General features: G+C 41.3%; 1 protein-coding gene across 7 annotated transcripts in view; it reads left to right on the top strand.

Annotated features, from left to right (window-relative positions):
• The window catches only part of LOC120407247 (inositol 1,4,5-triphosphate receptor associated 2-like), a 65,188-nt gene that overhangs the window by 25,846 nt on the left and 12,129 nt on the right, over positions 1–27,213 (top strand). For 6 of the 7 annotated variants that reach the window (XM_039542781.1, XM_039542789.1, XM_039542787.1 and 3 more), the window contains 12 exons: positions 2,131–2,244; positions 2,992–3,093; positions 11,796–11,959; positions 13,455–13,569; positions 13,952–14,114; positions 16,227–16,291; positions 18,990–19,098; positions 20,307–20,454; positions 21,332–21,413; positions 26,077–26,123; positions 26,212–26,276; positions 26,402–26,518. In XM_039542781.1, coding sequence (XP_039398715.1) covers positions 2,131–2,244; positions 2,992–3,093; positions 11,796–11,959; positions 13,455–13,569; positions 13,952–14,114; positions 16,227–16,291; positions 18,990–19,098; positions 20,307–20,454; positions 21,332–21,413; positions 26,077–26,123; positions 26,212–26,276; positions 26,402–26,518 — 1,291 coding nt within the window. The remainder of the gene's footprint in view (positions 1–2,130; positions 2,245–2,991; positions 3,094–11,795; positions 11,960–13,454; positions 13,570–13,951; positions 14,115–16,226; positions 16,292–18,989; positions 19,099–20,306; positions 20,455–21,331; positions 21,414–26,076; positions 26,124–26,211; positions 26,277–26,401; positions 26,519–27,213) is intronic. The other variant, XM_039542778.1, reaches the window with a different exon arrangement.

Here is a 27,213-nt window from a genome sequence, read left to right as displayed (position 1 = left end):
CACTTCAAATTATGTACATGTCTTGCACCACTAATAACTTCCTACATAGGAAGGACCCTCGTGGCTCAAAACTACCGTGGGTTATGCACGGGACTCTTGGTTCTGAACAGATAGGCCTGGAGTCTGAAGTCCATAAGTCACCAGACAACTGCTACACTGGCAGCACAAGCTTATCATATGCAGCAGGGCTATACCCATGGGCGGAGAATGAATGGGAAGGAAGTAGAGACGTTGGTTAGTCTGTCCAGCATCTAAGGTCACTTAAATCTTGGTGCCTCTGCTAAGTTTATCAATGGGTGTCAGTTGTGGTGTTTTTTGTAATGTGGACACTTGCACAAATAGTTTATCAAAAAATGCAGTTTTGTCAACCCAAAATTGTTTTGCAAACTTGACGCAAATTCAATAAATAGCTTTGCCAGGAATTTCTTCTCAGGACTTCGATTCCATTCATAAAAGAGGAGGAAGGGAAGAGGGCCCAGTGGCTATTCCTTGTGAGCTTGAATGACTATGAATTGTCTTTGTGAATGACCGTGAATAGTCATTGGGCCAGGGAAAGTAAGTGACTCCATAGCCTGGTAACTGAGGCACTCTCCTAGAAGCAGGGAGACCAAAGTCCTTGTTCCAATGACTATTTGATTATTAAAAGTAGAAAACCTTCAATAGGGGAGAGTGAGGGAGACTTATACCAGAATATCCCATAGCCCAGTGACTAGGGTGCTCTCCTGCACTATGGGAGACCCAACTTCAAACCCCTCTTCTACGTGCAGCAAAAGAACCCACATCCCAGATGAGCACCCTGACCACTGGGATAAAAGTTTTTGTAAGGAGGGTGGCAGCTCCTTGTCCTCCTCCAGCTGTTTTTTAAATCTAATCCTATAAAAATGCACCCAACAAAATATTTCTGGATGAACGACATTTCATTTGACCCCAAATGGATTTTTTTTTTTATTCAACAAGTTTTTCTGAAGTTTTCTAATTTCATTTGCCAGGTTTTTTTCAGTTGCCAGAGAACTGAAAAATCAGCTCTTCTCCCAACTCTATGGGACGCGTGACAGTTGAGAACACGAATGTGCTAGACTGAACAGCTATCTGAAGGGAGCCACTTTTGGTTCTTGCTAGCCTCGGTTGGAGTCAAACCAACCTAGTGGCAAGAGATGAATACCTGACTACCAACACTCTCTTACCTTTCCAGTGCTCTGAAAGAACTATTGAAAAATAGCTTCTGTGCTGTGGAGTGCAACCCTAGTCCCATTCCTGTATGATTTGGTGCTCTGTGCATGTTAGAAGGACTGACTTTAGAGTACTGTCCTCCTTTCGCTTACACCGTTGCTGTCCTACAGCACTGTCTTGTTACAGACCGGAACAGCTCGTACTTCTGTTACTGGTATACAGCCTTGTTAAAGGGAATCATTGCCATGGCATATAAACCTATATTTCCACTAGCTTGCGCAATGAAATCTTTGTCCAGCTACACTTTTAAAAGTCTTCCTAACAGCACTGACTGCCTCTAGCTTAGTCAGTGAGATGAGTCTGTTGGTCACTTTACCATTTTCTGAGTGCACGAACCAGGTGAGGGAGGCGTTTGCAGAAAGAGATTGCAGGGGACTATGAAGTAATGTTAAAATGCACTGTGCCTTCTGTGGACTTGAAAGCATGAGGAATAATTGGACAGGCAGTAATCTAACAGGGGAAAGCAAAATATTTCCCTGTGCAGAAGTTTTGAACAGTAGCCTTCATTGTAGTGAGCCTCCATATTATGTTTCAGATTTTCATTATGTGTCAAAGGATAATAGCATGAGGTGAGGTCCTATTAAAACAAGTGCGAAACAGGTCTAGACTCCTTTCTATTCTTTGTCACTCCAGGACTCCTAATACCCTATCCATTTTTGTGGGTGGGTGGGTGAGGAGATCTACCTCGCTCAGACCATTCCAACAACATTTCTAGTTCTTAAATCTCCATGACATGATGCATTTTTGCAGCATTGATAGGCTTAAAATTCCCAGTAACTCTGACCTTCTGGTAAACATAACACAGCAGTACTCCCAACAGTTCTATATATTACTGGTGCTGGTCTTTATAATACAAAAGATCTCAAGGGACACCTGTTTGGCTTTTTAAAAAATGTATAGCTCGCTGGAATTGAATGGGCGGCTTTGGACGAAACATTGGACCGAGAGGTGCTATTGTTACTGCAAGGGCCTGAACAAATGGGAGAAAACTTTAAGGCTACCATCCAAAAACTGGTATGATATTGCATAAGTAACTATTTATAGGAATGTTGGGCTCTTTCAGATTTTTAGTCTTTTTCAAATCATCGCATAGTCAATGTTTCCACATTAATCAATGGATAGAGAACTGGTCTCTTAGGAGCATCCTTCTGTTTTCCTGTAGTGGAAGGCTTCTCTAATTTAAAACAAATGCATCAACCAGATTCCCTATGTCACACTCACTTTCTGCCTTGAGAACTGAACCTTAGAGTTACCATAAGACCGGAGTAAAGGGAAATGCATACTTGTGCTGTCCCAGGAGCAACTGAGGGACTGAACTGGACCAAATTGTGATTGTCCCCTGCTTCCACCTTACTACGGTAATCAGTTCCTGCCTTTTCCCTGGTGATTATTCCTATCCCTGCTGCACTGGCTCAGATGTGGTGGCCAGTGCATAACTGAGTGCCGTGCACAGTTGAGGCTCTGTCCCAGCCTACTCTCCTGTATGGGAGGGAGGTGTAATTGTTCTGCAGAATCTGTGTGAAGGGATGAGAGTAAACTGGAGATATAAATAGCCCATGCCGAGGTGCATAAAGTGATTCATAATTGAGACCTGAAGTGAGGCAGTTTTGAACGACTATATTTGAATCCAATTATCTGGAGGCAGTGCTTCCTGTCAGTTACTTTCATGACGCATCATTTATTGGAGAAATTTCTCTAGTACTGTTAATAGTCTGATATCCTGCTTAGGTGATGTTGAAGAATTAATATGTATCTTTTCAGCAAGAGGAAGCCTCTGAAGCAGAGGAACTTGTTGTGACCACTTTGCAATGGGTAGCAGATCCTGAGGTGAATGTGAGCGAGACTTGTGAAAAAAAGCTTGTGGTAAGTAACCCTGCTCTTCAAGCCACATTATTTCTGAAGTGGTGGTGTTGAAGAGCTAAAAAGCTAAGGGAGGGTGTTTGGTGTAGCCTTCAGATGATGCTTGAGGACAGAACTGATAACAATCCTAGAATTATAGACTTTAGACAATCATAATGGTCTCATCTGACTTTAGTCTGACCTCCTGCACAACGCAGGCCGCAGAATCTCACCCACCCACTCCTGTATCAAACTCCTAAACTATGTCTGAGCTTTTGAAGTCCTCAAATCGTGGTTTAAAGACTTCAAGGTGCAGAGAATCCTCCAGTAAGTGATCCCTGCCCTCTACCAATCTGCCCTGGAGGAAAATTCCTTCCCGACCCCAAATATGGCAATGAAGGGCTTTCTAATTAAAGGATGGGCAGATTTTTTTTAAAACAAATGGAACCCCTCCATTTTATACCCTACTTCTCCTCATTTTATCCTTTCTTCTTTGGTATATTTCTCATTTGCTTGTGGTTATGCATTTACTTGCCTGAATGGAAGGGTAGATTGAGTGGTTTCATGAGGAAAACACTGTTTTCCTCCATACTTGCTGTATAAACCTGAACTTCTTCTATTCCACATACCATATTGACAATTCAGGTGTAATTTAAACATCTCAATGACAGCTAGTTGGAAAATGGCAAAAGGGTTCTTCTGTGGTGGAAAAATTACTCATTAGCCAAAAACCTTTAGACTTAAAACCAAATTTTTGACTTGGAAATGTCACCACTGTGCCTCACCCAAACTACAGATTACATATCCCATGCAACCATTGTTTATGGGCTAGAGCTCCTTGGCCACACTACATATCCCATGATGCACTATTCTCCTCTCTTGCTATGTTGCTGTGGTAAATACGGAAAATACCTGATGGTTCTGTATCATGAGGTAGTTGGTCTGGGAACCCAACCTATAGCATTTCCAAATAAACTTTTTTGGGGATTTTCAGATTTCCCCTATAATAAAAAAAACCCCACTTTTCTCTAGAAATCAGACACTTTTTGGGAGGTGGAGGGGTGTACATATTGTTGAAAACCCAACTTTGTATCAAAAGGTTGGATGGAAAACTTTAGATCAGACCTGATCTCAATAGCTCACCCAGGAACAGAGTTGCCTCTGAATCAGGATCATCACCTGGGAAGACAAACTTCTACATATAGTCTTCTGCTTTGTTTTTGTGGTAGCGGCAGCCTGAGGATGAGACTTTCCTTGCTGTGGCACTTCTGTGAGGACTCTACCTATGCCTACAAGAAAGGTTCTACTGTCGGTATCAGTACGCCACCTCCCCAAGAGGTGGTAGCTAGGTTAACAGAATTCTCCCATCGAACCACCACAGTTTATGCTGACGATTAGGTTAGTTTAACTGCATTGTTCTGGGCTGTGGATTTTTCACACCCCTGAGCAATGTAGTTATACCGACCTAATATCCTAGTGTGGACCAGGCCTCGCTTACAGTAGAAAAATTACTCACTGCTCAAATAGGTATCAGAGGTTGACCAGATGTCCCGGTTTTATAAGGACAGTCCCGATATTTGGGGTTTTGTCTTATATAGGTGTCAATTATCCCCCCGACTATCCCCTGTCCTGATTTTTCACACTTGCTGCCTGGTCACTCTAGTGTCGAAGTGAACTGATGCTGGCCAAACTGATCCCTAAAATCCATGGAGTTACATGGCATTTTAACAGCAAAAATGGAGCATGACACGCCGAGGTTAAAACCTGCAGCAGTAGGTAATTTTTTCTAGTCTAGACCAGGCTTAATAGTTGGGTGTCTCTTCTTTCTGTATCAGTACTGCCTGCTCGCTAAAGCATGCCAGTTCTGCAGTGGACATCCTCACACCAGACCTTGAACAACACTTCTGTGCTCCTAGTCCCTCTTGCATTCGTGTGAAAGGGGTCCTCTCCAAAGCTAATGCACCCAGACTGTGCCTGTTCACATCCTCTGGGGAGTTATCAGCGCCGTATAGTTGTAACCCTTTTAATCTTGAGTAAAAACTCCCTCGAAAGGACTTAGACCAAAAGAAGCGTGTTAGCCCAGCTCTTACCGTCTCCTACTTCACAGACTAAATCACACACAGTTAAAATAAGCCTAAGGTTAGTACTGCTGTACCTATCTAGCTATGGTCACTAAGACCTGGCCTACACTAGGAAATTAGGTTGGTATAACTACATCCCCTGAGCGACAGTTAAACTGACCTAGCCCCTGGTGTAGACAGCACTCGGGTCAACGGGAAAATTCTCCCATCAACCTGACCACCGCCTACCAGGCAGGTGGAATAACTATGCTGACAGAAGAACCTCTCCTGTCAGTAGCAAGCGACGGAGTCCTGTGGCACCTTATGGACTAAGAGACGTATTGGAGCATGAGCTTTTGTGGGTGAAGACCCACTTCATCAGACGCATGTGACAGTCTCCTGTCAGTGTAGGTAGTTGTCGCTGAAGTGCTACAGCAGCGCAGCATTTTAAGTGTAGGCAAGCCCTAAGTTTTACAACACTACTTCTGGAGACAGGTGCATTGGGTTATCTAGGCTCCTTACTTACATTTAGCTTGTTAGTGGAGGGTTCAAAGGAAAAAATATCTGATGACTGGACTTCAGAGGTGTGTAATTTAGAGAGGAAACCAGTTTTTCTCCTCTTCCTTCCTCCATATTGACCATACAGTCTAGACAGAACAACATAGACTTTGGAAACTGTACTCTTGAGACTTATGAGTGGCTGAGTGTGTCTAGAACTGGCTGAAGTGTGTGGGCAGGGTGGTGGTGGTTTGTATTTTTGTTTTTATCCAAAATTAGCTTTTTCATTAAACAAATCATCATGGAAAAATTTCACTTTTATGAAAATTTCTGGGCTTTTCAACAAAAAGGAAAAACCCTTGTTCTTACTGAAAACCAATTTTTTTTAAGGTTTGCTTTATCAATTTTATTATTATTATTATTGGGGGGTGGAATTTAAATGAAAATGAGACCCTTTTTTTCAATTTCCAGCAAAACTATTGTGTTTTTTTCTTTTTTGACCAACTCTAATAATGACCTTGCCATCCTTCTTCTCTTAGCTAAACTAAGCATGTTCCAAAAGCATTCTTGTTCTAACTCCCGCTAACACTGCCCATCTGTTCTGTGACATCTATTTTTTTTCTTTTTTCTTTTTTTTTCTTTCTTAAATAAAAGATGTGGGCGTTTAGGGCTGGTCACTTCCTGTGACTTGCACAGGAGATTTACTCAAACTAAGAACTGGTCCGATTTCTGCTATGATCCAGAATTTAACAAAGAGAGTGTGAAATGATGCTTTCCATACAAATGACTACATGCATCTAAAAATGTATGTCAAACTTCTAAAGTAGACAGCATGCGGTCAGGTTTATAGATTATATTATTTCTTCTGAATAGAAGACATTCTAGAAATATGGCATGATCATTTAATTCTTTTGTTTAGTCCTTAAATTGAAGCTATTGCAATATAGAAACAGAGTTTTACTCAAGAGCTGCCTCAGAAAGGAACAAACATACTGAATTGTGGTTACCTCTTTCACAATAACTGTTGCAAGTCATTATTCAAAGAACAAGGATTAAGTTAGCTGTATTACTAACTACTTTAATCCTGTGTCCCTGTCTCTTGAAATCTAAAAAAAAAGAAAAAATCATGTCATTCTTCAGACAGGCTTTATTTGCTAGATATGTTTCTGCCTGATGCATTAATTTTTTATCATTTTGTTAGAGTACATGTTCATAACTGCAACTCCTATTAACACTAATGGAGTTATATGAGTGATCTTCTCTTCAGTATACTTATGAAACACCTAATATTTGTCTAAACTCCTTTTAGGGCTGTCAAGCGCTAGATAACTATGCACAACTCTCCTCCCATACAGTTTCCCCCTTATTAATTTACAGGAGTAGTTTCCTGACCTGAGTTTCTTTGAAACAAAACTATTGCTGTTTCCTGGATATCTGGGACAAGGGACTTGTTACAGAAGATTTTAAAATGGCACTAGGTATGCTGCTGTCATGCTTCTGTAGCCTCCACTGTGGCCCAGCTACTTCCTTATCTTGCTTTAGCACCTCATTATTGAAGATGTTCTGTATCAGCCTGTCTCTTCAGGAACAGAAAGCAGGGGTACTACTTTATCTATTTTGTCTTCCTAGTTCCTGTTCAGGAATCTCTTCTCTTACCTCTGAAGAACATCAGTAAACTTCCTCTTCTAAACTCTTCTATCAAAGAAGGAACAGAGCGATGAATTAGGAACAGGCTGCTACTTCTATTTAGGATACCAGATACAGGCTACTAAAACTTCTCTTGAGCTCCCTAAGTACTCAACTGATCAGAGAAGTTGTCACTCTAAAGGTGACAGATGCCATGTTTACTTCAAAGTAAAATGTTCTAGATCTTGAAGGACAGGAGTGACTTGTGAACATCTAGTCTAGCCTTCTGCATAGCAAAAGCCATAGAATTTAATTCAATAATTCCTGCAGCATTTTTCTCTATACAGAAAGGGACCAATATAGAGTCCAATAACTTGTGGTTGAACTAGATCATATCAAGTAGCAAGACATCTGATCTACTTAAAGACCCAAAGTGATGGAGAATTTACCACATCCCTTAGTAAGCTATTCAGTGGCTTATTATCCTTGCTGTTTAAAAAATTGCATCTTACTTCAGATTTTAATATATTTTTAATAACTTCAGCTTCTGCTTTGGTTCTGAGTTGCCTTTGATATTAAGGGGTTCTAATCTAGCAGATCTTTCTTTCTATGTACTAATAGACCATGGTTTGTTTTCAACTTGTTAGTGTCCATCACTGCTCTTAGCTTTAAGTATTGTATGTTTTAAAACTGTTGCAAGAATGCCAACATGAAAGACAGCCCTTATAGCCTCAAATTATAACCTATAATAGCAACCTGCAAAACAATCTATATCATGTGCATCCTATCTGCACTCACCCAAACCACATGAGAAGTGGGGGTTGGGGGGAGATGGGGTTAACATACTGAACTTTGGCAGACCAAGCTGGGGAGTTTAGTTCAAACTTCTTGGAAAATACGCGCACACATCTCTCCTCTCACCCTAGCTCAAATGGGACCTAAGAGGATGCACCTTGTCAGCGCCACTGATATCTCAGAAGAGCAGTGGTCTCAACCAATCATCTCAAACCATCTTGGTTAGAATTCATGCTATAAATTCCACCCCGGAAACTAACAGGCGGCCAGTACAGATCTGAGAGCACATGTTACATCCTCTTTTAAAACATTTCCACTATATCCATTGTTATCAATGAACAATTGGTGAAACAGGAAGATAGCCTAAAAGGAACAACCGTAGACATTTGTTAGTAGCACCATATCGGTGCCCTTTTGCTATGTCACTCCTAAGCAGCTATGGCTGTTTTGGGAGTGTCGTCTGACCAAAGGCAGCCTGCTTCTTCTGATACATCAAACAGCTACAGTATGTGCTAACAATCTAGAATTGCAACAACTTGAAGCATGTTTATTATTATTGCTACAGTATTACATTAGTATAGGTACTGCATATTTTACACCTGGGCTCTGTTCTGCGTTCGTAGCTTACTACTATACTGTATCAAGAAAGTGGTACTGAGTGATTATAAAAGTATCTAGTTTTATTTTTATGTTTAAAAAATCAAACATCAACCATGACAACAAACACAACCTCTTGCTCTTATTTGTAAACCCTTTTTGTACTTCCACTTAACGGTAATTCTTTGTATGCACTGTAAGTTGCCCTGGATAAGGGAAGTTGCTAAGCAAATAATAATGTAATTACCTAAATTAGAGCAGTATTCCACATCAGCGTATTCTATTTACAGAGTATCAACTTCTAAATTAATTAGAAATGGATGAACTCACTCATTTTGGATGAAAAACTCTGTTAATTTGCTCTGCTTCTTCTCAGTCATAATGTCCCAAAGAGACCTGTAGACCCTGTCATCAAGTCCCTCTAGCTGTGAAAAGTGCTGAGTTTGTTCAAAGCCTTCAACAGCTCAGAGTTTGTCAGAGGATCTTCATCAAAATCATCCTCACTCTCTTGATTTTCCTCTTGATTATGAAATGTTTCATCAACACAAGCTCATTTCTCTGGCCTTGCTGCAGCGCTCAGTAATTCCTCATCGGTTAGCTCTCTGAATATGAGCAAATCCACAGCTGCTACCAAGTCCTCCTTTTCCATGCTTGCTTGAAGTGGAGCATCATTCAGGGGGTTGTCAAACTGTTCAATATCACAATATATTTGCCTTTCCTGAAACGATTGGAAATTGTCGGCTTTACATCTTGCCGTGCCTCGGCAACAAAGATGAACACAATCTAGCGAATGTAGAGTTTTCAGGACTGTCTGAATATCTGTGGGGTTCGCATCAAGAGCAACAATGATCTGGTTTGCAATTGTTGATTGGTAATGTCCCTTCGTGTTCTTAATCACACCTTGATCCATAGGTTGCATCAAAGATGTAGCACTTGGGCAAAAATTCAAGGTGAATGTTAGTGAGAGCCACTCACTGGATAACTGCTCCACACACACCCCCCACCCACACCCCCCAAGACGAGGCCTATCTTAAGGTTTTGCAAGCGAAGCCAGCGATCACACTTTTTTAGCCAGTTGATGAAAACTCCCCTGTCACCCAGGCATTCACTGAACTGACGTAATTGAGGAAAGGATAACTGAAATTCTGCGGAAAGCATCTGGGTTGTTTTGACTTCCCAATCATGAACAGCAGCCATTTGTCACTCTGATCCAGGTTGGCACAGACAAGCACAGTCCTTTGAAGCTTTCCATTTTTTTTTTTCTACATGTCCTCTGTCACAGAGCCCTTTCAGATAAGGTTGTGTTTAGTAAGCATTGTAGCTGTCAGCTGAGGAAAACTTTTTTTCAAGAATGTGAGGAATTTTTTCACACTACCATTGCTCAGCTGCTGGTTTGCCCACCAACTGCTTTTGCCATGCTCCCTTTTTTTGGAAGCAACATTGAAGTGTTTCTTCCATCTGGTAAACCAATTGTCACTTGCCTTAAAATCGTTTAATCCAAGTGAAGAGACAAGCTGAAGGGCTTGTCCCTTGATTGCAAGTCCAGCAAGCAGTGCTCCCTACACCCTCTTCTCCTTGAAGTGTATAAAGAGAGCTTAGTTGACATCTGGGGCTTTTCCTTCATGCCCACATTTACAGCTGCTATTCGATTGTCCATCTTCGTATTTAGCCAAAGCTTATCTTCCACATTCTGCATACAACTGACCTGTGTAGCACCCATTTGACTGCAACTCAGTTTTGAGTAGTCCCAAGAGTTTGACAGTCTGGGATAACTTGTATTTTTTTTCTTTCAGTGAGACTTCTTGGGATTTTTCCGGGTGTGTTTTTTTTTTGTTTGCCACCAAAAAGTGATGCAAGTAAGTGGGGGATGTGACATGTCTAATGTTGCTCTTATGCGGCGGCTAGGTTGCTGTTACTGAGTAGACAATTCACAATTTAATGGTACCACCTCCCTGACTATACCAGTCTATTGCCAGGACTGGTGTCTAAATTGTTAAAGGAGTTCTCGTCAGGATCTTGCTGTCTGGTCTTTCAGAAAGCATTTCTTTGAGAGTAAATAGCATGAGCAATAACTTTTTCTGATTTTTGTATAATTTTCAAGTACCATGAGAAATTGCATCAGTTAGGCTAGTCATTGTGTAGAACTGACTCTACTCTGTAAAAGTTACATTAACACAAGAATCCTCATCCCCAGTTTAGCAGAAGTGGAATTGTAAGCCAAGAAACAGTTCCCCAAAAAGTGTTCAGGTAGTGCTCTACTGCAGTCTTACTAATCACATGATAGACACTATACCTGTCCATCTGCAGTGCATGCTCACTGCCACTTGGAGTTCATTCTTGAAAGGTGTTGCCGCTAGCTGAAAGACATTGCTCCATTGACCAGATAGGCCTCAGACAAAGTAAACAACATTTAACTTGCACATTAGCATGGTTAAATCTGGTACACATTCATATAAACTGTACCCTGAAACACTCCAATTGCTGTAACTGGAGTTACTTTCTCCCATGCTACTAAAAGGCATAGTCTTTCACTCTCTCTGCCTGTTGCGTCACCTAATGTGAAGCCACAAATAAAGAATTGTAAAATAGCATATAATGCCATGCTCTGAACCTTCTGGAAAGCTTCTGTGTGTTTGGTGATTATTAGGGCTGGTCTAACGAGTAAATGTCTTCCACAATTTTTAAAGGAAACAAAAAAAATGGTGGTAAATAATTTTTTTTTATTTGCAATGTTGGTTTTTTGTTAGTCTGGACCCAATTTTTTATCTCAAAAGTCTTTAATTTCAATGGAAGATTTTTTTGAAGGAGATGTTTTTTCTGCAAAAATATTTACTTCCTTTGAAAAAATAGATGAAAAGCCACTTTTCAAACAGCTGTACTGGTTATGCTATTATGATGCCATGTCCTTATCTGTCTTTCCCCTTCAAAAAACTGAGGGGGGTTAAACTCAATGTTGCATGAAGTCCATCCTTGTTTACTTACTGCTGACAGTCTAGTATATGGACATTTACTAGACTACTAAGGTATGGCAGATAGGGAGAGGCTGTCTCTGCTGACCAGAGATCCTGTATACTTCTAAGTGCCATGTTCAGTAAACCTTATGCTACACTCTTATAACCATGTGGTATTTTTAACTTTAAAAATGAATAGGACCTCAAGCAAGTGCTAGAAGAGAAGATAAATCGCTGGATTAAAAAGCTCCATCTTTTAGAAGAACACAGAGAATCCCTGGATAAAGAGTATGTTAGAATGGCAGGAAATCTGAGGAGAATAAGAACAGAGCAGCTTCACTTCAGGAAAGAGCTCTCTTCCAGGTACATCTAATTCTCTCCTGCTCCTCCCATGTAAATGACACATGGAACTCGGAACTAGACTTCTTGAAATTGAAAACTAATCGCGTGCTCCTCTGTGAGCAGATCTGTTTAAAGGTGTTTATCCTACATGGAGTTATTCTCTGTGTACCAAGTAAGAATGCATCACTGTAGAGACTCTTCTAAAACACCCGGCAGACCACAGACTAAACAGTTAAAAAAGCTGCATGTTCTGCAGGTGCAACCACTAAATAAGCAGAACTGCTGTGTGGCTGCGTGTGAAGTTGATGGCATGCCCATGTCTGACAGACCAACATCCTTACTTATTGGAAATGGTCTGCTGTACCAGACCAAACCATTTCTAGCTCAGGGCAGCACACAATGTTGATTTGATTTACAGGGCTGCCCAGAGGTGGGAGGGGGGAGCAAGTGGGGCAATTTGCCCTGGGCCCTGCAGGGGCCCCCACAAGAATATAGTATTGCAACTTTTTTTATGGAAGGGGCCCCCGAAATTGCTTTGCCGCAGGCCCCCTGAATCCTCTGGGCGGCCCTGTTGATTTACTAGTGGTCAGGGAAAATTTGGACTCCAGGTGGGTTATTTTCTTCTAGAAATGGGTAAATGTAGGCTTGGAAAGAACACTCCTATCCTCATTTTAGTTGTTTGCTGGGGCTGAGCAAGCATAGCATTTTCCTGGCCTGATCTATTCTACGTCTTTCTGAATCTCCCACCATTGGTGCAGTGCTAGTGTAGGCCAGCTGCTGGTGGAGTGCCCAGCTCAGGACACTCTGATAAAAATGTGGGTGGCTGGGAATGCTACCAGTGAAGCTGTAACAGTGGGAAGATGTTCAGAAGGAGGTCGGTTTGGATACAGCCCCACTGGTTTGCAATGCAAAATAAGCCTATTAAGGGTCACTGGACAGCCACTTTCTATCACAGGGACTTGTGTGGTGCTGACTTTTCATTGGTAGTTGTCACTTAGTGCTTTAAAGGGTGCTTCGGTGAGACTAAGTGACTAACAAATCAAAGTTGCATAACTGTAGTAGTGATCATTAACTCTGCCTGCAGGGTCAACTTCTGATATTTTTACTAATGCTCTTGACTTTGGATCCTTTTACCACGTTTCCCTAAAATAGCCAAATGGACTGTCTATTGATAAGTTGTTTAAAATACCTTCTAAAACTATTTGGTACTGGTGCAGTAAACTCCTACTCCTTTTCCACATTGGAATTCATCTAGACACTACTTGCATAGCATCTGCACAGGTCTGGGTGGCTAGGAACCTACTGAAAACCTACACTACTTGTGTACTCATCTGGCAGATCAAACAGCCTTGGATGGGTTAATCCCTAAACCCCTTGTTAGTTTAACTTCCCAGACACAATGTTAAAGCTTTTTAATAGCATGTGGTCTCTCTTGGTGACTGGGTATCACACTTCCCGGGCATATTTTTCTGAACTGTCAGGGACTGCTTGTGTCCTGTACTCTTGCCCCCTGCAGACAACATGAGTTACAAGCTGCCAAACAGTTGCAAGAAGAGGCTGTCAGTCGGGCAGACGTTCTTGGCTTGCAGCTCCAAGAAGCTACCAAACAGTTGGAAGACTCCAGCAAACAGGTAGGGTAGTGACTTGGTGTTCTGCACACCAGAAAGCTATGCTTGATACGCCTCTGCTAGCAAATAGGAAACTATGCTTTGTTGGAATGAACAGCCACACTGCAAACTGTGACTTGCAGAGGAAGTAAAAGCAGAGGAGGTGGCGTCAACAGCTTGCTGATGAAAGAGGCAACTTTGCATATTTGTGGTGGCTTAAAAAAAACAAAACTCAGAAATAGCTCCCATACACAGTCCACCCAAATGTAAAAATGCAGAAGTTCAGTAGGGGCTTATCACTTCCTGAGAGAACAGATGCATTTTGGTTTCATTTGCATGAACAGTAAAGACCTTTTTTGTGCCAGCCAGGGCTGTGATCTTTTTATATTTATTGTTCTGTGCTCAGGTTAAGGATCAAGATGGGGCACTTCATTCTGCCTGGGAAGAAGTCAGCTCTTTGCGAAGTGTGTTAGAGGAAGCCATTTCTGAGCAGAGAACCCTTCAGGCTATGAATACGGCTTTAATGAGCTCTTGCCAGACACTGCAGGAAAAAGATAAAGAGCAGAAAAGTAAGTACTTATGTAGTATTCACTTATAGCACTGGCAAGTGTTATGCTGCAGTTAGATAATGGAAGAATCAAATGAGGTCACACTAGACGGTGACCTTTGTTACTTCACTCTGTGGCAGTTCTGTTTCTTTCAAGAATGCTTCAGTCGTTCCTCCTTGTGCGATGATCCAGACACGACTTGAGCTCAGCAAGGTCAAGACCTGTTGGTCTTTCAAAGAGAAACTTCCCACCAAAATTCCAGGGTGCTGCAAGACATGGGGTTGGTGACTCAGTAGGTGGCGCTTTGAGCCCTCTGAGTCAGGACTAAGTGTTAAGGAGCAGTATAGCTGAAGATGCTGTTGTGCCTGAGCAACCACCTTAGTATTGGGAGTGAACCCTCTTGCACTGCTATCTCAACTTCCTATGCTGTAGATACTCTGTCCAGTGCTGCCCATCCTGCTTTCTGTAGGGGATAGCTCCGCAGTCTGAACCAACTGTTTCACCTAGAGGCTGCCACATTTGTTTTGTTCTTTTTAAAATATAAATGAAGCTCTTTCCTAAACTTATGAGACTTATGAGACCCCTTCTTAATGGCGATAACCCAGAAAGCTTTGATAGTTCAAGTCTCTGTTTATTCCCATAGATTCAATGGAGCGCTGGTGGCTTACACCAGCGGAGGGTCTGGCTCCAGGTACATATGATCCATGCTGTCATGGGGGAAATGTACTCTAAAGAAAAATCTTGAGACAGGGATACATTGTAAATTATTCAGTAGTTTTGAAACCAGAGCACACGCTGGGAAGATTCTGCTGAGCTGAGGAAGAGGCATGCTCCTAAGCACTTCGCTGAAACTGGTCCCTTAAGAATATTATGCCCTGGCATTGCAGAAACTGCCCCAAGATGGTTTTACAGGATGCAGCTATATTCATTAGTATTCAAGTGGGCGTCTTACCCACTGCATTTGCGCACACTGCATTTGCACATTCATCCTTTAGTTATGTTGTTGGCCACGTGGAAGAGGTGTACAAATGGAAATTGGTGTGTTCTTTTCCTTGGTAGGCTCTGGCAAGAGTGTAATTCCTAAGAACAAAATAAACACCAAAAAAAATACCCTTGTTTGGCTGGGGAGATCCCATTTTTAAATGTAAATGAAGCCAGTGGAGCTACACTGACTTCCCATTTGAGGAGTCTCCCAAATTTTAAGACAGTCTCTTGTTGAACAGGGAACTCTCTAAAGATAGTTCTTAACAATGGTATGGACATAGAATTGATGATAAAAATAGCACCACTTCACTCGTACTCCCTTTGTGTGGTCAGTCACGGCTGCTTTCTTCCCTAAGGCCACTTTGACACCTCCGCTCACATTGCAGAGGAAACTACTCCACAAGTAGTCCCTCTGCTAGCAATGCTTCCGATACAGTACTGAAATCAATGGAATTTGCCGAGGAAGGTACTACTTGCTCTGAGTAAGGATGGCAGAATTGACCCTTTGTTTAGAATCTCTGGTACCTTAGCATACCATTAATCGCTAGAGCAGCTAGTGCTGATAGAGCTAATGTGGCTACTGAGAGATGGATTCTAATCTGTGGAAGAGGAACGAGATGCAATTAACCACGTTTCCATTGCCAAAGTAGTATTGCAACGATGCACAAAGCAAAATACAGTTAATATTTGTATTGCACTAGTGTTCAGAGCTGCAGGGGGTGGGGCTATTGCACTAGGCGCTGTGCAGACAGTGAACAAAAGGGCTATCCTTGCTCTTCAGAGCACTTTCCAGCCTCAGTGTGCAATGCTGGAAACTAAAATAAAACCAACAAAATGCTATGTCATGGGAGGGGGAATCTCAAATATGGTCTGGAATCACAGGCCCAAATCTGTATTTAAAAAAGGAAAGGAAAATTACTGAAAATGTCCTAGGCGTTGCTCTATCTCCCCTGCAGTGGAATATGGTCTCTCGTATGCATCTGTTTTAAAATCGTAAGAATACATGAAGATTGCAGGTACAAATAGCTGATGGTGAAAATTTAACTTAATCCAAGATGGGCAAAAACAAGGTTAAAAGGAAACACAAGAGCACCTAAAATGGTTCTTTATAATTTAACATGCAGTGATTATGTAAATGTCTCTTCATAGCCGCTGTTAACAACACACTGAGAGAGAAACTGTTTAAGGGGCAACTTTGTGGATTGCTGTGTCAGGTATGAAATCCATTATCTCACCTGGTGGTGGAGGAGAGCATTTCATGGCACAGAGGACACCAGGGTGAATGTCCATCTACAAATTGTCTAAAGTCCCATCTGAGGGCCATTTTTGTAATAACTGAGCTACTTTTTTTTCCTAGTGTTTAATTTGTGTAAATGTACTGGCTGAAGCGAACTGTGCAGGCTGATCGGCATGTATCCCTCAGATTCCCCTCCTCGAGCGGCTGGGCCAGACATTGTCCCTGCGTGGTTCAGTACGGAACATGTTGTTTGGCACTCCTGGTCAACAACTGGTGGTGGTCATGTACTTAAAAGAATGTTACCTTCGTATCTTCCCTGTTTAAAATCTGAGTTTGTTCTGTGTGGGGCAGTCAAACAATGTGCATCTTCACTGTTCTGAAGGCCATTTTAAAAACCAGCAGGGGATGCAGGCAAATGGGAGCACTGAATGTGTGTCTGGTAGAAGGAAGAGGATAATAGAAAAGGGTTTATATTGCAGCAGCAACACTTCATCTTTACAATTTCCGTCCAACTTGGTCCGAGGGAAATTTAATAATGCCCCTTCGTTTGTGGTAACTCTATGCCAGCTTGGCAGCAAAGAACATCAGTGTTCCCTATTGCCGGTGCTGGAAGGTAAATGCACTACTTTATGTAGCAAAGCTGGACAAGGACAAGATTTTCTGTTTTGTGGGGCAATCCTGAGTGCAAAATCCCTTCCTTCTCTTCTGGAACTGGAAAAAACCTTTCTAAATTTCCTGCAAAATGGAATCTCTTAATTTGAGTCCATTTGAAACATTCCATTTTGACTTTCACTTAACATTTTAATAAAAATATTTCATTATGAAAATGTTGCGATGGAACTTTTTAACATTATCACAATGCTTCATGTTCACTTTTTTTTGTAGACAGAAATTGGTCAAAACCAATACATCCAAGGAGACACTTTCAACAGCCCTATTACTATAACCTTATTTACTCTGGTACTAAAAGATCAGGCTTTATTTTGACAAAGTTGTGTTCCCTCCAAAGACTTAGACTTAAAGCATTTTATATATATATTTTTTTAAGGCCCCAATCCTGCAAACACATCCACATGTGCATAAACTTACACACACAGGTATCTGAGTCAAGTTACACACAATCAGCAAGAGTAAAATTAAATTTTTGTAAAGATTAAACCAAAGCAGAATTGGTTAAATTGGGTAGTACTCTGATTGCTTAACTGTAAGAATCCCTCCAATAGAAGGATATTAATCCAACCGACAGTATGGCTTCTACAAGCAGTGATAGTGTATACTTTTCTCTCCCCATCCAGTAGCCCTAACTATCTTCCTGTTGCATAGATGGGGAGTCTAGTGACTGCAGTTCACTGTCCATTTTAAACCAAGAAACAGTAAGAGAAGATAGTGAGGCATTCTGACCACTATTTTTAGTCCTATACTTTTTTTCTCTGTCACATGGGGGAGGGAAAAACATTGATTCTACTAGAACTGTGCCAAAACTGATAACTTTTTTTTAACAGCTTTAAGAGTAGCCTTCAAGAATTTACAATGAATAAATGCTATCCTGTTCTTAACTCATCTCTTTTTTTTTTTTTCTTTTCTTTTTATGCCTTGCTTTATATTGTCACTCTGTAAACATTGTGCACCCGGGAAATTGAAATCCAGATCTCTTGATAGACTTCTGTCTGCAAAATTGTTGGTTGTTTTTTGTTTTGGTTTTTTTGGGGGATCCACGGGGGGCTGCTTTGGTTTTTTTTTGCAGAGTAAAACTTTTTTGGTGTGTATCTTCCATTGACTGTCCCTGCTTTCAGCTTCTGTTTAAAAAAAAAATGGCAAAAGATGGTCTTCTGTTGCTTTTTTTGAAAAGACATAGGTGACCCTTCTCCGAAGGACTAGAAGCTGAAGACTCAGCTGATACTCAAACTAGAGTTCTTGAAGCTAGAAGTAATAAATTCATCATTTAAAATACGGACACTTCCTTGGTTTCAGAACCCTGTTAAAATAACACCTTTCCCCCACATGTGGCTGAATGGCTACTGCTGTGTAAATCCTTTCCAATACACATTATTTGATTGGTTTTCAGCAGTAAAAGGCCTCATTTGAACAACAGTTAGCATATACAATTGAGGGGGAACTAAGATGCAGGTAATACTTCTCCTCCTCCCCCCCACCTCATGGGGACTGGGTCTGTTGGAGGGGAAGGGGAACTGCAGAGGGGAGCCTGTAGGAGCCATTGGAGAAAAGGCCAAAGCAGACACATTGTCAACTTTCTACAGTCTTCACTGGACTTTCTCTGCCCTTTGACTGGTTGCTTTTTGCTCTCACCTTCTCTTCAGCTCAGCTTCATTCCACACCTGCCCCATCACCCTCTTCTGCCCTGTCCTGCTCACCACCTCCTACGGTGTCCCCTTCCTTTTACTTCACTTTCTAATTAGCTTATCCCTTCCTAACTAAACCCACTACCCAAAAAACATGGCACTAACATGTCTGCCACCATCCCATTATCCATGCTGCTTGTGTATTGTATCCCTTCCCCCACCCCATGTGGGGTTTGTCGATTAGGGTGAGAATTGTCTAGCATTCTGTGTGTACAGTGCCTAGCACAATGGGAACATGCTCGCCTGGCCTTAGGCCCTCCTGTAAGTAACATGATGAACGATAACCTGCCATACACTTTTCCCTTCTCCAACTAGCACCTTTGCACCTTCAAAAGATTTGTGGGCCAAGAAGCAGGTCAGGGCACTGGACTTCCCAAGACACCCTCCTTGAGATACTCATGCTGGTATTCTACACCTCTGCTAGGTAAGATCTGCTGGCTACTCTTCTATGGCTTTTGCCTTTTGTACCCTGGTCTTTTGAAGCGCAGAAGTAGTTGGTGGATGACCTAAAATTGTTGTCTAATGTACTATGGTGCCAAATCTAAAATAGCAAAGGATTAAAAGATGAACAATAATGGAAATTGTTCTATCAAGCACAGATATTCTTTGCTATAAGTATCTGTTGCCTGTGCCTCAGTATAAATCTGTCCTGAATCACTATGGTGAAAATTTGCTATTGGCTTTAATTGGTATAAACAATACCCACGAATTACCTGAGATGCCTTTGCATGGCTGGATCTAAAGAATAGCCGTGTTCATGAGCCATCTCACAGACAACTGGCAATGGCAACTGAAGAGCTTTTCTTGTGCAAAACAAATGGCTGTACCATCAATCTCCAGCACTAATGATGAGGTGGTTTAGCTTACGTTGTATATGACCGGCATCAAAAACTGAACTTTTAACATCCCAATTTTGCCTGCTTCATTTATCCCAAGCTTTAGCTTGTACCTGAGAGTCCAGGCCATGTCATGTGAGCTTCCATCTAGCCAATCGGTCACCTTCCCATAATGCCACTGTATGCTGATTCTCCAGAGATGTCATTTTATGCAGTGTCTGCAATTCCTGTCTTTGCTTACTGGTCCCTGTTGTATGGGAGCCCAGGGTTGCTCTAACCAAGGTTTTATTTCCACTGCAATGTACAATGTTACTTTCTATAGTAAGTGCTGCTGCCTTGCCTCCCACACATTACCATCTTCGCATCTCCCCATGACACCACTACTTCAGTTCAACATGCCATATACAATTGTCAAATCGGAAAGCTGTGTGAGGTAGAGACTGGCTGCTGGCATTGCAGTGTGGCAAATGGACACCGCTGCTCAAATGCAAGTGTGTCAATGGTCACTGGCCCACCCTGGACTGCTGGTCATGCTCCCCTTAAAAATGGATTCTACTAAGTTATGTCCATTCACCTGTAGTCGCTTATATTTCTCTACAGCTCCTTGAACCTTTACTAATAACCTATGAAAGTAGCAAGCGAATGAAACAGGGCAAATGTATAGACAAGTTTATCCTCTCTGAGGGTGTGGATATATCTGTTGATAGAAAAGGACCACATCTACCCAGCTGACTGACTAGTAACTTTTTATGTTGATAGCCTTCTCGTTATTTCAAATCTGCATCTTTGTTAACAGATGCTCTGGCCTTGGAAATCCTACAGCTGAATCCACGAGTGTGCACAAGCAGTGATCTCACATGTGTAGCAACCAGAGCTCGTTCTACGTTTGAAAGGGAGGATCTGAAAAATGGGTCTACTTTGGACGTGACGCTGGAGGGACACAAGTAAGAGAGCAAAATAACGTTTGGGCTGGGGTTGGAGGAAAGGGAGACTGGACAAGTAGTGTTACCACAGACTCTTGAGGGGAGCTGAAGACAGCCACTCTCTAGCTGTTCTAGTATAGTTTCCGTCATTGTTAACCTTCAAGAATCTGGTCTTGTTTAATACTACAGCATCACTGCAAGGGAATGAGACACTATATTCTGAATTAGTGAGCAAATAATGGTATCACTGGCTATCATGGTATCTATATGTCCCTTATCACTGTAGAACCAGAGTGTCTCCCATTCATTAATAAGGGTTATTCTTACAATGCCCCTGTGAGCCATGGAGGTGGTATTCCCATTTTACAGATGAGGGAACTGAGGTGCAGGATAGACTGTCACACAGGAAGCTTAGCTGAACTTGGAACTGAAAATCAGGTCCTTGAGCTCCAGGCTAATGTGCCATCCACTAGACTGCCCTTCCTAACTGTGACTAGAAATTGATAATTTACAGGGTCATCAAAGCACCAGAGATGCTTTTGTAGCCATTGTGGTATAAAATTTTCTTCCTCTTAAGGCTATCTCTGATTTCTCCCTTTTTGGACACTGATTTTTAAAAAAATGTGATGTGGCTGTTGCTGAGGAAGCAGAACTTTGCATTGCAAACAGGTGACTGCAAGTCTCCACAACTCCTGTGACTCCTCTGTTACGATCTGTCAATGTCATTTTCATTAGACTTGTTTTGTTTAATGATGTATCTGTCATGGTTGGAGATTGGCCCCAATCTCCACGAAGACACAGTGGCGAACTTCAACTCTTGTTTCTGTGTGAAATTAATTTAAGGAAAACATCCAAATGTGATCTTGTTGCAAGATGCAAATAAAATTTGTGCTGCCAGGTGGAAGATACGCTCTGTTGGTAACCAGACTAACGCAGGTTGTGTTGCCTCCTCTACTACAATGGACTCTCTATTAACTGAGGTTAGTGCTATCTTTAATTTCAGCAGTCTTGCCTTCGAATTTGGTAGCCCTTTACTTGCAATAGTGCACTGACTTTAAAATAGAAATGAGGGGCCAGATTTTCAATGTGGGTAAATCGGCATTGCTCTATTGATAAATCAGTGGACTTCTGCTGACTTACCTTTCTTTAAGCAGGCTATTGGGAGACAATCTCAGTTGGTGTATCTCTTTTAGCAACTGTGATTGGAATAAAACATTCCAGAAATGTACTTGACCTGTGATGTTCAAATCCAGATCAAAGTTTAGGAGTATTTAAATCCTATACTCTAACTCAGAGTACTCTTTATTCAATGTACAAATCTTAAAATGACTGTTCCTTTTTCAGTAACAAGGGACTCCTCTATTGGTAAAACGTGAATGATATCCATTCCCAACAACATGTGCGTGGGTGAAGGGGAGACGAAACAAAAAGCCCAGCAGGCATCTTTACATTTTAATAATCCCATTTGATTGTCTTTCTGTATACTTCCTTCTGTGAAAACTGTTACGTTATGACTATGCTCTTCCAAAAATCCATCTTTGCTTAAGAAAAACAAGGTGATTGATGCTTTACCCAATATAGTGTAGTTCAGCTTTACATCTAGATTTCAGTGGGATAGTGTGTCTGTCCACTCAGTGCTTAAGGTGAGGAAAAAGACCAAATAAATGGTCCTCAGTCCCACAGAAAGTGACAAGTTATGACAGGCAGATGAACATTTGAGTAAATCCTTGGTTCTCGCCTTGATTGCTGGTCATCAACATTACTTTCTGTTCTAGTCGGCATCATACACTTTCTAATTGTGATGTTAATTGGAAATGTGCCTGAGCTTTGTCAATGGGATCAGGATTTCAAACCCCGGACTTCAGCGACATTTGCATCTGGCCTGTCAGACTAATACAATGACACTTTTTTTTTCCCTACTGCTGCATCAAATGAAAGTGCAACCTAATCTAGACTAATAGTGAAATCATTTTCTGCTACAAATGAGTTAGTAACCTCAGACCTGCCCACTGTGAAGTGGCCCAGTCATCTGCAATAGTCCTTATCCACGCTTGGTGGAGAAGCAAAGGAGAAAATGACACAGCTACTCAATCACTCTTTCCACATTAGTGTGATCTTGGGGTTGAGATACGTTGGTTGACTGGTATGGGGGCTAAGTAAGGAAGCCCCCCCCCTTGCACTGCTATGCCCATATTGTACTTTTGCCTCGGCTAGCTAGAGGGCCTTGTTCCTCACAGCTGTCTACACAGCACTTGTGACCAGCACTGTTGTGTACATTTAACACACTCCATATTTGTATAGTTCTGTAATTCCAGTTTATTCCCAAAATTACACTTTTTGGCTCTGGGTAGGGTTCTTCCGCATTTCTGTTGGAATCCCTTTTGTGTAGTATTCATAATCCTTTTTTCTTCCCTGGGACAAGATTCCAGGTCTGAACTGAAGGAAAAGCAAATGGGCGTATCCCATATCTGGTCTAAAAATTATGATGCAGAACAAAATTTGAATGTCCATGTTTAATAGGAAGAGTGTCTCTGTAGCATTTTATCAGACTGTGGTTACCTGCAGGTGTTGCTTATAGTGAGTCCTTCAGAATGTAAGTAACTCTATACTTGTATTACTGTGTGGGGGTGTGTGTGTGTGTGTTGTCAAAGCATGGTCAGAATAGGGATTTGAGGCTGCTTTAAATCTCTAGCTCTTGTGTGAGTCAAACTAATCTTTCTATGCTGGAGGCTTAGAACTAAACACTAGCTTTCCCAACACATCACCAAGGAACTGTATATTGGTTCCTTTGGGATTCTGTAAACTTTTCTGGTGAAGTACTCCTTGCATAAGACTGCTACAACACAGGTAGTGTCTGGAGGACAGTGAAACAGCAAACACTCTCTCGATTATTTCCTTACAAGAAGTAGGCTTAGAGGATAGAGGGATATCAATATTATAAGGAGGTCATGCGTTTTTCACACTTGTAAACAGAGCTGGTTTGAACTTCATTGCAAATCATTACTTTGCTTCGCTAGAATGAATAGCAGGTAGTAACTGTGCCCTGAATTTCTGTAAAATCATGATTTTGTTAAACCTATTAAAGGCAGGTATCTCTGGCGTACACTGATAGATGTGACAGTAAAGCCACAGTGTGGGCTTTTTTGAAACTTCTGGATTGCAGAGGTAGAATTTAACAGTTCTTAATGCTTTAAAGTCTTGGAAAAGAAGTAGGTGTGGATGAAAAGTATAGAACAGCTTTCAGTTCTCCTTTGGTATGTAACAAAGTCACTGAGAGCTCGAATTTATTCCTGCTTTAATTGTGGGGGTGTCTCTTGCTTTGGTCAATCCCTCTTGATTTCGAGGTAGTACTACATTATAAACTCCTTTTGAGTCTTTTTGTTTCCATTCCAGTATACTGCTCCCTCCCCTAGAGAAAAATAAAACACTGTAGCTTCCTTAAGCCCTAGAGAGAATTCAAATAAGAGTATAAATAGCAGAGATTTGCATGAGGAAACATCCAGATGACTGAGCTGAACTCTATTCACTGATCCTTAAACTAATGTTGTGGGGGAGAAAAACTGAACAACATACACAGTACTGCTGTCTGGTGGGGCTTTTTTTTTTCCCTCAGTTTTTGGTTGCCCAACTAAAAACATCTTGAAAGGGGTCTCACTTTTTTTCAGAAACAGCTGAGCTTGCATCCTCTTAAAAATCAGGCCCCCTGGGGACCTAAGCATCAAGTGGTCCATAGTCACTTGTCCCTTCAGAACACTGTTGGCTGTGTGGCATGTTTCTATGATAAAAGCTTATGGAGGTTTTTTCTGTAGAAAGTTAGTTCATAAATAAAGATTTCTTCTCACTTCACTTCTAGATCCCACTCTTACAAAATTAAACAGGATCAGAAACGTAAAATTTGAGGAGGTTACCAATACTGCACATCTCTCTGAGAAACTCCAGCCAACTCCTGTCTCTGTGCTTTGATTACTTTCCTTTCCTACCCTCCCTCCCTTTGTTTTTTAATATCTGCTCAGGTTCTTAGTCAGCATGTCCTCCGTGGATGGGCTCAGTAAATTTCTCCTTCACCTTCATTATTTCTAGGCTATAGTAACAGGATTTTTCTATATTGTACAGGGATGGAATTCTCCCCTTGAATAAGTGGGTTGGTCTCCCATTCACTTCAGGGGAAGTTACATTTTTTCCTTCAGAACCCTATGTTCCAAACAACTTTTGCACGTGATAGATCCTCTTAATATCTATCTCCTTGCTGGTACAGGATAATAAAGGAACACAAAAGCTATTTACCTGCTATTAGAAAGCTATTCTCCAAGACACTCTTACCATTTTAAGAGCTCCTGTCCCCCACAAACTGTGATAACCACTCTGCACAAGACAGCCTGTTGTATATGTACTATTCTAAAATGAGTCAGGGAGAAAGCATAATGTTAACCAGAGTAGTGCGGCAATCCAATACAACAGCATTACTAGTCTTTGTCATGTGCACATTAAAGCAAATGCGCTTCCTAGACGCACTGAGAGGAGTGGCCACAAAAGCCATGCAAACCTCCTAAAATTCCAAATTAACTACTGGTAACTGGAATTCAAAACCAAACTCTTAGAACTATACTAATGTAACTCCAAGTGTATTTGCTTTGTGGTGGTGGTCCAAGGAATTGACAATGGTAATAAAATGTAAAATACACACGGGAGTCAAAGTTAAAGCTTTTTAAAAGGTAGTTTCTGCATCAGCGAAATGCTACCAATTTGGGGCCAGACTTGTCTGTTGTTCAGGTGCAACAAACTGAACTGAGAGAAGAATTTGGCCCTTAATGGTGAAACAAAGTTAATATGATCATTAAGCTAGTATGAAAAAACGAGTGCCTTTCTGCTCTAAGATCTGATGGGTGTAGTACAATGTTGCTATTAGTAGGAATCAAAAATGGAGACTTGAATGTAAATGTTCATCTCTTAAACAACATGGAATCTAACCCGAGCAAAAAAGCTCATTGTCTCATAGAAGCAACACTGATGCAGCTGCAGAGTTTTTTCTAGTGTTGCTTTCTGAATTTCTGGAAGGGACTATGTCCCCAAATCATCTTGGTGAGCAATGTAGCATGGCTTTGAAAGTGGTGGTGGGGGGGAACAAATGGCAGGAAAGGCCAAGTGGCTTTTTGTCTCTAAGACTTGCATCACAGTCTCCGTTCAGTTTAAAGTGGGGGGGGGGGGAAGGGGGAGGAGGTAATCTAGCATCATGATATTTCTTTGAAATGACACACTTTTTTTAAAATCAAAGTGTGAAGCTCTTTGGCATAAAGGTCAGGAGTACAGCTTTTTGTAACAAAAATATAGATGTGAACAGATTTCCCCCAAAATTACAACTTCTACAAAAACATAATTACACCCCCACCCCCCCCGGTAGTAACAGTGTTAAAACATATTCTATACTTCTAGAACTGGCTGAAAAACATTGGCAAGGAATAGTGCAAACTTTTTTTAAATAACCCCCTCTTTACTGAAATGAACATATTTCAACCAGATCTAGGTACATCTAAAGGAATTGTTTAAGACTGTGACCTGATAAATATTATAAATTTGCTTTACACAAGAAGTGATGTCCTATTACAAGTATAAACACTAAAACTCTTTAACATTTCTTTTGTTAAGGAGAGTAGTGCTTTGCCTTTAACATTGGATAATCCAGTCTTGTCCAGGTAAGTCTCTGTGTATACACTTAATTCTTAAATAAATTAACCAGACCTGTCAGATCATGAACGTCTGAGTGTTTTCCTGTCTTGGCAGTGAACATTCAACACCATCCCAAGAAGAAGATATTACATCTTCTTTGGAGAGCGCTATATCAACTGGTAAGTTCTTAAAGTGGAAGCCCAGTGATCCGTGAATTTTGTCTGAAAGGTTTGAATAAGTTTCCCTTGAGTATATGCAGCTTGTTAGTAGTAATGGGTCTGCCTTCTATTGCCTCCTACTATAGAATTGCTTGCCATGGAGACACAATTGTCTGAGGCTTCATGGGCAAAAGATGAAGACACACCAACCTGTATAGCAATGAAGAAAAATAAAGATAAGGATCTGAATGATAATGTATCAGGTATTGTAGCTGCTCTGAAGATTTATCATGTGATGGGGAAACTGCTTGCTTCCAACAGATCTTTTTGAAGTGAGGAAGTTGAGTAAGAATTTGTGCAACGCGCTCTCTGTCTACATTATGTTCAGAATAATAACTTTTTGGCCTGCAACTGCTTCCAGATTTCACTGGGGCTCTGCACAAGTATAGGGCTTTGCCTGGGCAGAGCCCGTTGCAGGATTAGGGCTTAGGACACTGCAAGAAGGGGCACGTAGCATGAGTTGGTAAAGGTGATTACTCTCCTGCCAGGGCTGGTAATCCAGGCACCTTTCATAAGCATTACATTTAATGCAGCTTTTCTGAAAATGTAAACAAATGAAAGATTCTAAAGCACTGTGCCGCATGATCCGCTGATGGGAAATGGGGAAACATCAGTCAATCTATGTCAAACTTGAGCGGCCCAAAACACTGGGGAGAAGTGGGGTTGGGAAGAGAGAGAGGGAAGAGTTCAGACACTTCCCCCGGTACACCTTTCAAAATCTTTAATCATCTGACCAGCTCTGTTAAAACAAATGGAAGAAGAAAAGTGCGAGTTCTCATTAAGGGGTCAAGCAACACTATTCTCATCTCTGTTCCTGAATGTGTTTCCTTCACTTAGTAAAACAAATGGCCCTACTTTTCTCCTTGAGCACACACAAGCATAAGTTAAGGAAAATCAT

The sequence above is a fragment of the Mauremys reevesii genome, linkage group 1 (genome assembly GCF_016161935.1).
Source record: "Mauremys reevesii isolate NIE-2019 linkage group 1, ASM1616193v1, whole genome shotgun sequence".
In the NCBI taxonomy this organism is placed as follows: domain Eukaryota; kingdom Metazoa; phylum Chordata; order Testudines; family Geoemydidae; genus Mauremys; species Mauremys reevesii.
Note: the sequence above shows the minus strand (reverse complement) of the source record. Positions and strands in the feature narration are given on the sequence as shown.